The following is a 15,840-nucleotide window of genomic DNA, read 5'->3' as shown; positions in this document are numbered from 1 at the left end:
AACGGTCTACTTACACATCTCACGGTCACCATGGCAGCGAAATGGAAGCTCATGCCGTTGCCCCTGACAACCAGGCTCATCAGAGAGGGACCCCTCAGGCCTCGACTCCTATTACTGGCAAAAGGCCATTAAAGTGACAGCATTAGTTAATCAAACGATGACATTCATGACCTCACTCAAGTCCCAACAAATATACTAGAGGGACATTTTTCTTTTTTTTACATCATTTTATTTCTGCATTTACTGTCTTTTGTTGAAGATAACAGGCATTAAATATGAATTCTTCTGTTTTATGACTTGCTGCCTGCCCCAGTTTCACTGCTGAAATGAGTAGAAATTTAAAATAAAAACAACAACTTCCAACTGAGGTTACAGCAAATGCATAACGCTTCTGTTCTGTGCATTGTTTAAACAAAAAGGAGTTTTAAAACCCCTGGGTAAACAGCTTCGCTAGTGTTTGTTTTAGCTTCATACCTACTTTGAACACCCATACTCAAAAACTGCAGAGTGCTCTCTAGAATTTGCACATACCAGTCTCACACTCCCCTCTCAAAAAAAAAAAAAAAGGGGGGGGGGGGGGGGGGGCGGCTTTGCACCCTGAAAACTGCAGAACAATGAGAGAATAGAGGGCCAGATTTCCATAACACTGTCCATTGCTGCGAAAACTCTGAACTGCTCATACTGACCTGGTGAGAAAAAGCTTCCATCACATCAGCACACACACACGGACGGAGAGCACATTCCTGTCAGCGGGGTTCAACAGGCAAAGTGAAGGGCAACTACACTGCAAAAAAAAGAGAGGAAACTAAAAAGGCATGTAAATGACACGACCAGACAGAGCCGTCGGGGGGGAATCTGCTGGAAATCCTTCACGCCACCTTTTGTAGCCGACTTAAAAAACGTGACAACTCCTCTAATTAGGAAGAGACATGAGGTGGCGTTTCAAATGGGTTATAATGGGGGTTAAGGCTTTGTTCAACGTGTCACACGGCGACGTATGCTTCTGCCTGGGCCCGTTTTGTAGGTTTAAAGGGTCTTAATTGGAGGACAGTATGAAAAGGGGGCTGCCAGGGACGAGGAAACTCGGTCAGTGTGCCTGGAAGCCGGCGAGTGCGCGTGAGTGCATTCACGGTGGCTGTGTGGGAAAAGACCAAAAAAACGTGTCCGTGTGTGTGTGTGTGTTTCTGGACTCCCCTTGTGTACGCGCATTCGTGAAATGTGTGTGGGTGTGTGTGTGTGTGTGTGTGACTGAGGCACGAACAAGACAAAGGCGAGAGTGGTGCTGGAGCGGATAAAAGATGAGCTGGAGAGAGAGAGCAAGGCGCTGGATGCTCACAGCTGAGCAAAAATTAGATCATCTGCTTTGAATCAGCTGAATGCGACCGACACAAAGGCGTCAGATGGAATTAATGTAACCGAATATCTGATTAATTCAATTGACATTTACTTAACTCTGGCTTTTTTTAAACAATTTAGGTGAATACTGTCAAGAAATACGACTTGAACTCACTTGTTATTATGCTGCTTTGATTGTTCAACACCTCCATTAATAGGAAAATAAATCCTCTCAAATGTACCATGCGGATTATTTCAAATTAATTGAGATTTGGTGTCTGCAAACAGAAAAATATATGCATGAAAAAATTGAAACATGGATGAGCGAGGTCATTGGGTTCATCGAGCAGAACCCTCCCGTCACGGACGTTTGTGAGAATGCAGAATGAATTGCAAATTTTATTCAGCACGAACAAAGCATAAGAAAACATCAACGGCAGATCAACAGCGTAGCCTACTAACAACCGATTTCATGAACCAATAAATATCGAGCACTCTCTTCTCATGTGTAACTTCACCTTGGCAACGAGGCAGAGAAAACAGCGCTGGTCTTAACAAGATAGTGTGAAAACGGAGGCGGAGGAGGAGGAGGAGGAGGAGGAGGAGGACAAGGATTTTTTTTTCAGGATGGAGAGAGCGAGAGAGAGAGAAAAAAGAAGAAGAACTGGTGCAATCCAGTCTATGGCTCCTGCCGTTGCCCCCGGATACGGATGGAGTGAAAACGCGAATTTGGAGCTGGAAGTAACTGCAGCTGCCTGGTTTCCATAGCAATGTGGATGCGGGACAAGTGAAGACAGAGGCTAGGGGGGAAAAAAGGGAGTGGAAACGAGAGGACCCAGGGAAAAAAGATGGGAATGCAACCGAGAGGGATGGAAGAGCGAAAATGTCTAATGGTGAAAGAAAAGTATATATCTTGAATACAGGGGGTGTGGTGAGGAATGACTTAAAGAGAAGGAGAGGGTGATGCTGCAGGGATGTCAAGCTCAGACATGGACCCCCAGGACTTGCCACTGGAGACTGCCACCTTCAAAGGCACCTAACACACACACACACACACACACACACACACACACACACACACACACACACACACACACACACACACACACACACACACACACACACACACACACACACACACACACACACACACACACACACACACACACACACACAGACAGACAGACAGACAGAAGAAAAGGGTGTAAAGGTGTTGACATACACGTGTACATGTTGTTCACAGTGACCTACATTGACAACAGAAACACACTTGGTGTGCAGTGTACAATCTCTATTGTGAAACTAAAATGATTTTTTTACTTTCGGGCTCCAGTTACTGACCTTGAGATGGACGCCCAGATGGTCGATATGCTGCAGCGACTCCATGGTGCTCTTCACCAAAGCTGCGCACACGCGCAGGCGCACACGCACACACACACGTATATGAACACACAAATATCAACAATCATATGTGTGTAGTTGTGTAGTTCAATCAAACTGTATGTAAACGGAAGAATTGCAACATAAATGAACCAAAAAGAAGCTTTAATGTCTTAAAAAAAGAAGAAGTTTGAAGTGTGTTTCTTTGTTTGTTAAAATTCACCTGCAAAGTTCTCCACCTGGGCGTCCTCCACTTCGTACAGCAGCTCGTCGTGGAGCTGTGCTACCAGCCTGCAGTGAAAACACATGCAGAAATACATAAGACACCAACTACGACTACACTACCACCACAACTTCTAATAACATACATGATCCCAAGTGTCTTCATCAAAGACAAGGCTTAATAATTTGGGAACAAGCCTCAACTCTCAGATTCATTTGTCTGGTAAAACCAGTGACTGTGTCTTTACGTGTTTTTGTACGATAGACTCCGTCCGATTCTGTCTATAAATACAGCGTTCAGAAAGATGTGAGGTGTGATGAGCCGGTGTGGATCTTGTTGCGGTAAATGCATGACAGGAGACAATGGAGGATACAGTGTTGGGTATTATATGGGAGACATGGCTTGTAATATGAGCCTGCTCAGTCAGAGGTGCAGTGTTGAGTGTTTTAGACCTGGCAGTGAGCGAGTCGGTGGTGGAGACGAGGTTGAAGATTCTGATCATGGCCGTCTTACACAGATCGGCAGCAGAACCTGACCACACGTGTGCATAAACACAATCACGTACATGTCTGTTAGACATGTTGCCAAAGGGTGTAGGGCTACTGTACATACCACACTTTAATACTTTTGTAGCACCGACCGGACTGCTTAGATACTATGGTGATGCACAAACACGTCACAGAAAAAATGCAGGGAAAACTGTACGTTGTGATCTGAGACACGGCTAACAAATGTGTGTGTACTTTTGAGCTTTTTTTTGTTAAGTTAGATTTTTATAAAATTTGCTGGCGGAAAAAAGTATGTACGTTTAGGGAACCGGTATTGGAGACAAGGTTTTCGAAAAAGGGGAAGTCAGAGTGATGAAGAATATTAATCTGCAAGCGAGGTACAATGTGCACGGCTGTTCAGGTACGATGCTCCCACAACTGTACATGAGAAACGTAATCTGCCGTGTTTTTTTGAAGGGTAGATGGAACGGGAACGTGTGTGTGTGTGTGTGTGTGTGTTGCCCTGTGATGTGACGGGTGACAGTGCCTCAGATGTGAATGCTCAGCATTCCCATCAGTGTTGCCGTGACGGCAGCATTAAACACACACACACACACACACATAGGCAGATTTTGCTGACTGCATCTATTTATAATCCTTGACATGAACCCTTTAACTTTGACCCTGACCCTAACTTTAAATTTCAAATAAACGGACAATAGATAATAGATAAAGGTTCTATATTTAACTGTAAAGATATTAAATCGTCCTCCCACAAACAACTCTTCACTTAAGACGGTTAGGAAGATTTGAATCCCACAGACCAGTGAAATCACACGTCGCTGTCAGTCATCCTATCCTACCTTGCACTGTGAAGTTGACAGCCTGCCTCTCCGCCTGCATGCGGATTCCCCAATCTGGAGAGTTGATGTTAGGGAGGGTCCGCCGACGACCCATGATGGACAGCACATAACCTAGATAAAAGCCACACCAAAAAAAAAGCTATTTAAAAGTTAATAATTTATAGACTTGCTAGGTGCTTTCTTGCCTTCGGTCGAGTTTCTTTTTTTGACTTTTGAGTATAAATGGGGATTTTTCCTGAGGCCTGGTCGTCTCTCAAACGCAGGACCCATTCAACAGCAGCACTGCTACTCCTTCGAAATTCACTTGAAACCAGAAAGCACCGAGTCAAAATCTTAAATCGGACTCCAGATTTCGTTTCATTTTGAAATGTGTTCTCAAGTCGAGTGGTTTATAACACAAGTCCTCCTGGAAACAGAAAAAGGTTTATACATCCTACTCAATCTCTTGAAAGCGTACAGTCGATGTGCTGAAGGGCAGAGACGAGTCCAAAAAAAAAAGCCGTTGAGATTCAAACAAGCTTTTAAAATCAGGAGGAATAAAACATTTCGGAGACAAAAATCCTCTCATGACATGAAACCCTGGAGGGGGAAACCTCTTTTTCTGAACCGTCTCAGGCAGGTGAGTTACCCGCAAAGCTTCAGGGTGCGTTTTGAAGTGTAATGAAAGGTAATTTGTTGAAACAGCATTATTATACGTGATTACAGTAACAACAGAACAATACCACACACACACACACACACACACACACACACACACACACACACACACACACACACACACACACACACACACACACACACACACACACACACACACACACACACACACACACACACACACACACACACACACACACACCGGGGCATCCGCATTACACAACACAAAAGCAAAAGAAACACGCCAACATTCCCAGTTCGGTCCCACAAACACATAGTGTGCAGTTACGTGACGAGCACAAAATACACAAACACGTGCAGAATCATATGCAGGAATGCAACACATGGTTACACACACACACACACACACACACACACACACACACACACACACACACACACACACACACACACACACACCCAAACTCACAGTGTGAGGGCCCAGTACATTCCACCAACTGGACAACAATGGTGCAGGCTTTACCGCTAAATCCCTGTAGTATCCCTCACTATGAGGAAAGCCAACCGTGGCATGAAACCTGAATGACCCTCTTCCCAGAACACACACACACACATAATCACTTACACAAGCATACATGCATAGGAAATGAGCACACACGCCAATGCTAACAAACACAAAAACCTAAAAATCCGCCCTTGACACACGAATGTGACCTTTCTGCGAGGAATGTGACCTTTGATTCCGGGGCCCGGTGGCGGGGATGTGCAGTGAAAACACAAAAACACGAAAATGTCCCGCTGGTGAACAGGTATGACTGTGACTCACATAGGAATGTGTGTGTTTTTCCAACGTCAAAGGCTTTTCAAGTTCAAGCAGCATTCATGGTCACTTTATTAAAATGTATTCAATTTAGCGGTGGTTTTACTGGGATTAAAAGACCATGACGTTTTAAATTATGAATTTTTGTTATTAAATACCAACAATGTAATGTTATTTAATGTCCAGTCAATGTGTTTTCTGATCACAGTCCCCATGAAGAAGATTCTTTTTTCTAAAGTGTTCTCTGAATAAACAACACTGAGGGACATTTTTACTTGTTTTAAACGTTAACTTCTGTGCCCTTTTGAAAGTGATCATTTGATGATGGAGAAGACATTTTTCACAGGCTTTAGTAGGGGTATGCTTTTGGTTATTTTCTACATAGCTTTGCATAAATGATCTAATTTGTAATATACATATATCATTTATAACTTAAAACCATTTATATTGGTATTTTGATGTTGTTTTTGGCCATATTGACCAGCCAACTCAAAACAGTTGAGACGGGAAAAAGAAAGAAAATAATTAATATATTTATTAAATCACAGAAAAAATTGCAATCAAACACATCCATCTCACAATTAATATGTCAAAATATTTTTTCCAGAGAATAAAACTTAACTTTTCTTAGTATTCTATCTATCTACATTGGGTCAAAGAGGCATTGTGCATAAATAGATGTAAATCAATATATTAAAGTTTATTTTGCAGTAAAGAGTGAGTTTATTTCGTAGTTTTTAATGATGGTAATCAGTCCGACCTTTTTCCCTTTTGTGGTTTGCCCTAACAACAGCTAATGAATGTGTGTGAGTGTGTCGCCCTGTGTCTTTGCCATCCTCCTTCTCTGCCGTTTGCCCCTGAAACATCTAAATGCATATGTGCATGAACAACTCAGAGCCTGGACACGTTCATGTGCGAGTGTTAGCACAGCGAGGAATTCACATATCTGTGCCGATCAAGGCTTTGCTGTGTCTGTTGTGGCCTTCAGACGACTCGGCTGCTCTGATTTTTTTTTTTTTTCAATCTCTGTGATTCCCCCGTTGTTGTTTTTTTTGTAAGTCTTCCCTCGTTCTTCATCTCTATTTTTAATTGTCTTTACAAGTGGAGGTATGGCAGTCATCTCAAGAGCATTAATGGAGTGCACGTGATATGAGGAACAACAGGGCGGGTTGACCCAGAGTGGAGGCTTCATCTCATTTCAATATCAAAGACAGGGAGTTTCAAACACCGTTCACAGAAGCACAACTCTGGCAGCTTCGGCTAAGAAGAAAAAATACCCTTTTTGTCCTCATCTTTCTACATTTTCGTACTTCTCCACTACATCCTCTGCCTTTTTTTCTTCTCTCTCTGGCATTACGCCCACACTGTGATACTGACCTCACCTTCGCATTTGCCCTCTGCCACATGAGAGTAGCTGAGCCTGCACTGCCCATCTCTGCTCAGCATCCACAGTATCAGATACAAATCGACCATAAACTCAGAGTGAACATGGAGCAACAGCATTAATCTCTGCTCCAAAGTCTCAACACGCCAAGCGAAGCCAGCGAATCCAGTGTGATACTGTACGTCTCCTCTTCCCGCCAGCGCAGACTATTTTAATCGATTTCTGCTGTGGAATGGGAGAAGAACACGACAAAACGGGGAGGGACATGTAAACAGCGAGTATGAGGAAGAGACGTTCAGTAGATGGACAGGAAAATGCAAAGAAGAACAAGAGACAAAAAAAAAGAAAGAGAGCGAGTCAGACAGACTGAGGGACGGCAAGACCGAGCACGTGGGACGAGTCGGGGAACGATAAATCCCATCACCGTCTCCGACGGGGAGCATCACCATGGTGATGAGCTGAATTGAAGCATCATCACTCTGCCCTCTGAGAGGGAGGGGGCTTCCACTGTGATCCGAGCGCAGCATTTTTCTGGGAAAGAACGAGCACGTTACACTGCTTCGATTGAAGAAGCTGACGCAAGGAAAAAAGGAGAAGTGATGAGAGGGGTGTGTCACTGGTTGCGGGGGGTGATGGAGCACCTGTGTGCGAAACATCCCACTGCCCTGACCTAATTCCTGATGTTAACACAAGACAAGGTTATTTTTCAACACTTATGCAGGATGAAAAATGACTGAGGACCTAGTTTTCCATGCGACGAGAGACAAGCTTTAAAGTTCAGCTCTCACTGATTCTCACTAATCTGATTAGGTTGTAATTGGTTCATACTTTAACCTATCAGCGTTTAATTAGCAAGAACGTCAATACTGCACACAAAAGATAAAAGTTAAGACGGGACTAAATCACAGGCCAGAGGCTGAGGTCGTAATCCAGACATCCTCTCTTTTCGGGGAGCGTTGACTGACTGACTGACACTGGGCTGTGTGTGTGTTTGTGCGATGAGGGTTAAAGTGCAGACTTCACACTATTTTGTGTGAGCGTGTTCAAGTCTCAGGTGTGCTGCGTTGGCAAGTTAAGTTGGATTATAAATAGATTGTCCCGTCTCAACCATCCGCCCCTTTCACACAGCGCCCTCCCACTCACCTTGCCCCCCCTCCATTATCGACCCACGGCAGTTTGTCTCTTTCCTGCTAATGCAAGCACATCCTATACTTTCTGCGCCAAACACACACGCGCGCACGCACGCATGCACAAACACTTCCAAATCCACAGTGAGCGTGGGTGTGTGTGCATGCCGAATAAATTTAAACCACGTAGTTTAAGTCAAAATGTGTAAGCCAGACATGCAAAAAAAACAAAAACAAACAATATATTTTGTATCTTCATCTTTTGTTGACATTTTGTTGACGTCATCTTTTTGTAATTCTTAATAATTGACCCTGACCCAAACTTCTATTTCAATAAATAGATATTTTGCTTGGACGTGACTTAATTTCTCCAATTTCTATTCCTGAACCTTGAGGTAATATTTGTACGGAAGACAACATAGAAATATGAATGTAGACGAGAGCGGCAACAATAAATCAATGAGTAATTGACTGATAATCTGACTTGTCTACTATTTTGATAATCGATTAATTGGTTAAAGTAGCTTATATGCAAGAAAGAAGGAATTATCTGATTTCAGCCTTTTAAATGTGAATATTTTCTGGTTTCTTTGCTCCTCTACAACAGTGAACTGAACATTTTTTTTGGTTTGTGGAACAGAAACAAAACATCATCTTGCGGTTTGGGTTTTGGTTCGTGAACAGAGACCTTGTTTGTGGCACAGCTGGACCGTCCTCTGGATGAAGGCCTGGACTTCCCTGTACCTCTGGAGGAAGCTGTCCTGGAACTGGCCGGCCTGGTCGGCACTCACCCCCAAGATCCCCGACAGACGCTCCCGGCCTGCAGGGAACAACGATCGCTCAGTAACTTACTATCATATTTTTAAAAAATGCAGGCTTATATCAGGGGGAAGTTGCGAGTGGAACACTGATGCGATAGAGATATAAACTAAACAGGAATTTTAATGACCGCGATGATTGATTGTGTACTAGATCAATCCTTACGCATTCAATTCCAGTACATTCCACACACAATATACTGTAACTGCAGTAAAGTAAAGTTGAAAAGTTAGCAACATTCCTATGTTAAAGGAATAGTTTGTCATTTTGGGAAATGCCCTTTTTTCCTTCCCTTTACTGCACCTGGTCAAGAAATAGTCACGAATTTAAACCCCGTTCAATCTGAATTCAAGCCAATTGAATACTTTGAAGGTCTTTGATTTGTGAAATTTGATTTAAGCTTCAGACTCAACAGTATGAGCTGCAGCCACACTGAATTAATGAAGTAATTGATCAAATTAATAGGTGGATTTTGTTACTTTTGTACAGAGACTGACTAGAAGTTTGACCCTTTTATGCTAAGCTAAACTAACTGGCTTTTATCTGAAGATAAGAGAGAGGCATCAATCTGGACAAGAAACCAAATAAGCATATTTCCCCAAAATGTTAAACTAATACTCTGATGTCAATGTTCAGTGATGATCTGTATCATGAATGACCTTCATGCAAAAGACCTTCAGCTGACAAATAATTTAACCAGAGTGATGATGAAAACCAGAGTGAACAGGGCACAGACTGGACCAGAAGGGTAACAGAACATAAAAGCAGAGTGGACAATGACCAGGGTAAGTGTCATGTGTGTGTGTGTTGTGGTTTCGAGGGTTCGATGTCGACAGTCCTTCTCCTTCCTGTTACCGATGGGCTTTGTTGTCAAGGAAGTCGGCCTCGGGGCAAGAAGATGAGGACATTTGAATTCATTCAACTTGGCGTGTCTGTCTGTGTGTGGTGCGCACACACACACTGCTGAAATATGTCATGACCGTCATGGCCCTCTCGGCGATGTGGCTGGTGATGTGTGTGTGTGTGTGTGTGTGTGTGTGTGATGCCTGTTCAGATCTAACATTAACCTCAGAACAACGTCCTCATCGTCCATCGTCCTGGGCCACATTGAAGGGCCGCACAGTTCAGCTGACGTCCTCCGACTTGATGCAGTTTCATAATGAACCTTAAAATATAATTACACTTCTCAATATTTCCCACACATTGGCCCATTTCCCCCCTAATTTTTCTTTCTCTATTTGAAAAAATTTAGTAAAATCTTGTAGACCATGTTTAGAAGCGTGTTAATTGCAGGTGTGAGTAGAGTTTGATAAGGGAATGTGACAGGAGTCGCCATGCGTGTTCCTGCGTCAGTTGTGAAGCCCCACATTCCTGCTGAATGAGGTCAGTTCAGGGAGTGACCTTTAACCTTTGCTCCTGACACTCCCTGCACTGCTCCTCTTGTAACCCTGCGCCATTTCATTTGTCCTGCCCCATATCTATCTGCTGTGTGTGTTTCCTCCTCTCTTACAAAACAGGCTGCTGAGATTTTTGAAAGGTCATAAAGGTCCTAAACTGAGAAAATGAAGATCAGGTTAATCAGATGTAATAAATTATTAAATCTATCTTTTTTTTATCCCTTCTTATTTTTCACAATGCATACTACACCTATCTCTCACCTGCTACATCTCACTTCTTCTTCCCCCCCATTTCTTGACCTTCTTATTAGTTGACCTATTTGTAGAAGGAATGTATGCCTATGTGCATGAGTCCACAGCGCTGCTCTGCCCCTCCTCCTCCTCCCCGGCCTGATTTTTTGTTGTCTCGCAGAGAAAGCTTCCTTTTAGTATTCGGTATCCATGGCAACGTGTCCTTCCAAGAAGAGCCGTCTGTCTATGCCGATCAGGAGCTCCCTCAATTCCTCTTCTCATTTCCCTCTCGGCCCCGCCCACTCCTCACTCTTCCCCTTTCCCCTACATTACTCTCTCTCTCCTACACCACCTCCCCCCCCTTTCCTCTTTTTTCACATTAGCCTATATTTCCTTCCTTCTTTCTCTCAGGATCTCGCTCCTTTGCTTTATTTTACTTCTCCCTACTCCCTCCATTTCTTTTTAGCGGTTGCAAGAACTTGCCTTATGCTTCATGAATTGTCCCATGCATGTATCCCATGCTTTTTATTGACTATTATATTTGATGTTTTCCACGTCTGAGTGACTCTGTTGGGGTATTTTGGTTCTTTCCGGCCGAGCTGCGGCTCTCTCTATACCAAAGAACCCTCCAATCGTCGGCCTGAGGGCGTCCGATTCTGTTGGAACTCCCGAGCACTCCTCCAAGCTGATAAAGTTAAAGATCGCCGCTTGCCCAATTCCCTACATACAGATTCTGATGCAAACCATGCGCTTTAGGGTTGCAGCTGATTGGTTAATCAAATCAAAGATGTTTTCTGGATCTGTCATGATGTCGTCTTCGGGTCGCAGAACAGTAAAGGTCCTGTTTTGATGACATATCACGCAGGGTCAGAGCGACAGAGGAGCAAACTAGAAAATAAATGTTTTTACATTTACCAGTAACATAACTGACCTATTTAGATGTGTTGCATAAGCACGGAGCATGAATAGGTTACCGGTGATCTACTTTCATAGCAATTGAACCTCCTGGTAAGTAAAATAAGCAGGAACTTCCCTCACTAAACTGAATCACAAATCCAAAAAAAGAGCAGCACCTGTGTGAGCAGTGAAAAACCGAGAGAAATCGCTCATCTCAACTACGCTCCAAGTTTTAGTAACAGAAAATGACAATGCAGTTTTTCAAATAAAAGCATCTGCAGGCCCAATTTTTCTTTCAAGAAAAGCTATTCCGCACTTGTGACCTCTGACCTCTTGGTTTGTTACCTCATCTGGCCATATGGTGTCTTCCCCTGTCCTTCAAATTAGGTGTGTGATATAACATTTGTTTTTCCCAAATATCATGTGGATTTTTTTTCTAAGGGAGATTTATATCACACCCCAATGTTCATGTGTGATCAGTTGGGTTTGACTGTTTGTTAGCAGGATAACTAAAACATTCACGGACAGATGGTATGAGGTAACAGGTGATTACATTTTGAAGGATTCTCCGTCACTGCGAGAGGTATCGCTCCGTGAGTGCCCTTTTTTTCCCCTGGAATGAGCTCCACGTTAGTAGCCATGCATATAAAGATTAATTGTATTTGAACAGGAGCCGTAGTCTGATATGACATTGTGACAAATGTCAAAACTGTTATACTTTCACACTGCAGGCATCTGAAGACAAGGCATTTGTCATAAATCCGTAACTTTGACAACCCAGCGACTGTTTCATGACAGATCCTAGCAGGACTGCTCTGATCTCCCACATACACAACATACACAAGCGCACAGATATTTGCCCATATCGCATGACGATTGACTTGTGTCACTCTGGTCTTGTGTGAACATGCTCACATGTGAACCACAAATGGGTCAGAGAGTCTCTTTACGGGATTTATCTTGCTCTTACTCCTTTTCTCTCTATTTTCCAATGCGCCTCACACTCCTGTGTGTGTGTGTGTGTATGTGTGTGTGTGTGTGTGTCACTGTGTAGAACAGGAATGTGTCCCAGAAGGAATCACTGAAAACCTGGAATCAAACAAATCGCACTATTTCTCTGCTCTTCTCTGGTTCTTTCTTCCTCTGTTTCTGACTTAAACTTCTTTTTTTTTACCGTAGAATTATCTCTGCTGCTGCATTTTGAAAACAATAAAATACAGGTCCAACTGTCCGGCTGATCGATGATGACTGATTAACAATTGTATCTTCATTACCAACAATCAATTAATACCACCCGCTGCCTGTACTCACCTGCCCCGTACACGACGGAGTAGACGACGCGTTTGGCATGTTCCCGATCCTCAGACGTCACCTCGCCCTCGCTCACCCCCTTCCTGGGTGACAGAGATGAACATATGGAGAGAAACAGCATATATTTATATATTTAAAGAAAATATACATGTACAAAGTCTTAATATTGGTTTGAAAGTGGCCAAAATTGTGCAGCATAAAAAAAATTATCTGAGAATTATCTGATGGTACAATCTAAAAATACGGTATTTTTTAAATGAAATGTGCAACTGAGGCTCCTGGTTGACAAAGTTCGAAGAAGAAGAATTGGTCCACAAAATATTGTGAAACAACATTGCAGAAAACACTGTACGATAAGTTGTGTGCATGAATGGATGATGGCCTGTTTTTTTTATCTTTGTGCACTTTGATTCTTGTCCATCTGGTGGGAATTTCTAAATGGAGACAGATGAGGAGGTAAACCAAAAAAAAATGGAGAGGAGGGGGCTTAAAAATAAGCTGCGAAACATAGAACTGCTGGGCAGACGAAAAGTAAAAAAAAGAGAGAAACATGAGATGGAGCAGAAAAGGAAATGGGCAGAAGATGTGAAGGATGGAGGTTAAAAGGACATAAAGGAGAAGGACTAAATAAAATAAGAGGGACAGAAGGAGCGAGAGGGGCGGGATGGACAGACAGAGACCGTTATGTAATGTGACTTGTAGACAGCCGTAGGACTCGGGGATCAGACAGGGTGGGACGTCTGCAAAATGGCATTTCTGGAGGGGGCTGACGCGGAGCTGCCAGTGCTGATTAGCGCTGAAAGTTTGTCCGACACACACGGACACACACATATACACTTTGAATTTTTTTTACAAAAACATGTCTGGTGGGATTGAACTGGACAAGGTCAGAGGTCAGAGGTCCTGTTGCCTGTAGCCTAACACACACATTTCTCTGTGGAACCACAGGATAAATGCTGGGTTACATAACATTTAAATAGGTGACCGTGACCCAAAGGTGAGCATCCGCCCCTTCACTGTGCGTGTGGGTGAGAAGAATCCAAACCAACTTTTCACTGCCCCCTGCTGGACAGGCAATAACCCACTGGAGACTTAGAAAGAACCCCAGCTTGCTGTTTAACTCAATCGAGTCATATTTTGTATTTGAAACACACTCCTGCTGTTGTCCTGAGCTTTCCTTAAAACCGGCCAGTTGTGACACCAGTTGGCGACAAGTTGTAAGAGGGGAGGGCTGAAAAAGACGAGGCAGGTTCTTCTCTGCAGCTTCAAAAGAGAGATAACTTCAATGTAAAGAATCTAAATGATATTTAAAGTAACAAGGATTCAGATCGGGTCTGAAGCAGGCAAAACGCTCCTGGGCACACAATCTTAACTTTTTTTTCCTCTTCATGCAATGGTTTAGTAAGGGCTCAGTGGCAATACTGGTACGTTCGAGGATGAAGAAAGGAAAAGTGAGTAGAGAGAGAGAGAGGGGAGAAGGAAAATACAGGAAGGACAGACCGGAGAGGGTAGACACCAACTAAAACCGCTTGAAAATTTAAGAGCAGAGGGAAATCTGCAAGAAAGGAACTGGCAGCGACTATAAAAGGGAGAGAAACAGTGTCCAGAACCAGAGAGTAATGCGTAGCAAACCCAGCAGAGCTGCAGTGACACCAGTTAATCTGTTTAAATGGCAAAGAGAGATCATGAAAGAGACGCGACGTACAGCCTCAGCAGAGCTGTAATTATGGTTCTGTGTGCGACCAGGTAATCTGTTTAACCGGCCGCACAACTGACTGAGACAGATGACAGGAGTAAAGGTGGGACACTGGGACACACACACACACAAGACAAGACAAGACACACACACTGGCAGCAAGAGAAAAGGTGAAAAACACACACACACACACACACACACACACACACACACACGTACACAAAAATACTTCAAATGTAATCTCTAGGGCGACTGGTCCCAGGGGTGTCCTGCCCAATGGAAAAACATAGAGCCAATGAGGCAGTTGGCATGGTAGTCATGGCAACAAGGTTATTAGCGTTCGAAGAGAAGGAGTCTGGAGAGAGGGAAGGAGAAGCCCTGTGTGTGGAGACCATGAGTGTCATCGCTGGCCTTTGCAAGGATATCAGGGGAGATTGAGTGTGTGTGTGAGTGTGTGTGTGTGTCTTAGTTTTACCACTGAGAGGCCAGCATGGTGAAGACGTCGGCCTGGGGGTTGGTGAAAACGTGGAGCAGCTCAGGGTCAGAGGAGAGGTGAGCCAAGAGACGCAGCTCCACCTGGCAGAAGTCTGACACACACACACACACACACCACTTTAATGACACACACACACACACACACACACACCTCCTTAAAAACACACACACACACACACACACACACACACACACACACACAAACACCATGATCCTAAACCTGCCATCTTCACTTCCAATATTCTCCAGGATCACCAACAGAGAGCCGGTGCTAATAGTTGTAATCATCATCATTGCTCATGTTTTGTGCACTGGCGCTGCATCATTCCATGTATATGACGTAGAATAATAAAAAATTTAAGAAAAACATGAAAAACAATATGATGTGATTTTTTTCCTCAGACGGTGTCTGCCATCTACCAGACTGGAACTGAACTGAACTGTGCTAAGCAATTATGAGTGAATCAGGACACTTGATCCAGCAACACGAAACACATTAACCAGGCGCAGAGAATCTAATTTAAAGTGGATTCAGGCAATTCTTGTTACTCCTCGCAGTAAAGAAAAACCCACTGGAAGTGAAACATATGCACTAAAGAGAATTTTTAAATCTTAATAAAAATGTTCAGATGATTTTTTTAATATATATCTGATGCTTCAGCATGAGAGGTCCATGATTTGGAGCTAATCTTCGACATTCGTCTTGCAATATGCAAACATGGCTGTCGCATACTGTAATTATATGAAAAGTCAAAT

General features: G+C 43.3%; 2 protein-coding genes across 9 annotated transcripts in view; both read right to left on the bottom strand.

Moving 5' to 3' along the window:
• Positions 1-114, bottom strand: part of nelfa (negative elongation factor complex member A) — a 40,499-nt gene extending 40,385 nt beyond the window's left edge. Inside the window, exon 1 of the mRNA XM_035617560.2 lies at positions 15-114. The gene's annotated coding sequence lies outside the window, so the exon portion shown is untranslated. The remainder of the gene's footprint in view (positions 1-14) is intronic.
• A 650-nt stretch (positions 115-764) lies between these two features.
• The window catches only part of poln (polymerase (DNA directed) nu), a 47,148-nt gene continuing 32,072 nt past the window's right edge, over positions 765-15,840 (bottom strand). For 3 of the 8 annotated variants that reach the window (XM_035617473.2, XM_035617463.2, XM_035617482.2), the window contains exons 21-28: positions 15,065-15,176; positions 12,894-12,976; positions 8,927-9,058; positions 4,290-4,400; positions 3,391-3,469; positions 2,939-3,006; positions 2,677-2,738; positions 1,717-2,371 (exon numbers count right to left, since the gene is read on the bottom strand). In XM_035617473.2, the coding sequence (XP_035473366.2) occupies positions 2,279-2,371; positions 2,677-2,738; positions 2,939-3,006; positions 3,391-3,469; positions 4,290-4,400; positions 8,927-9,058; positions 12,894-12,976; positions 15,065-15,176 (740 nt within the window). In that variant the 3' untranslated portion in view covers positions 1,717-2,278. Of the gene's footprint in view, positions 785-1,716; positions 2,372-2,674; positions 2,739-2,938; positions 3,007-3,390; positions 3,470-4,289; positions 4,401-8,926; positions 9,059-12,893; positions 12,977-15,064; positions 15,239-15,840 lie in introns of those variants that run through there. The other 5 variants (XM_035617500.2, XM_035617491.2, XR_004786344.2 and 2 more) reach the window with 5 other exon arrangements.

The sequence above is a fragment of the Scophthalmus maximus genome, chromosome 12 (genome assembly GCF_022379125.1).
Source record: "Scophthalmus maximus strain ysfricsl-2021 chromosome 12, ASM2237912v1, whole genome shotgun sequence".
Taxonomy (NCBI): Eukaryota; Metazoa; Chordata; class Actinopteri; order Pleuronectiformes; family Scophthalmidae; genus Scophthalmus; species Scophthalmus maximus.
This window is presented reverse-complemented; position numbering and strand designations above follow the sequence as displayed.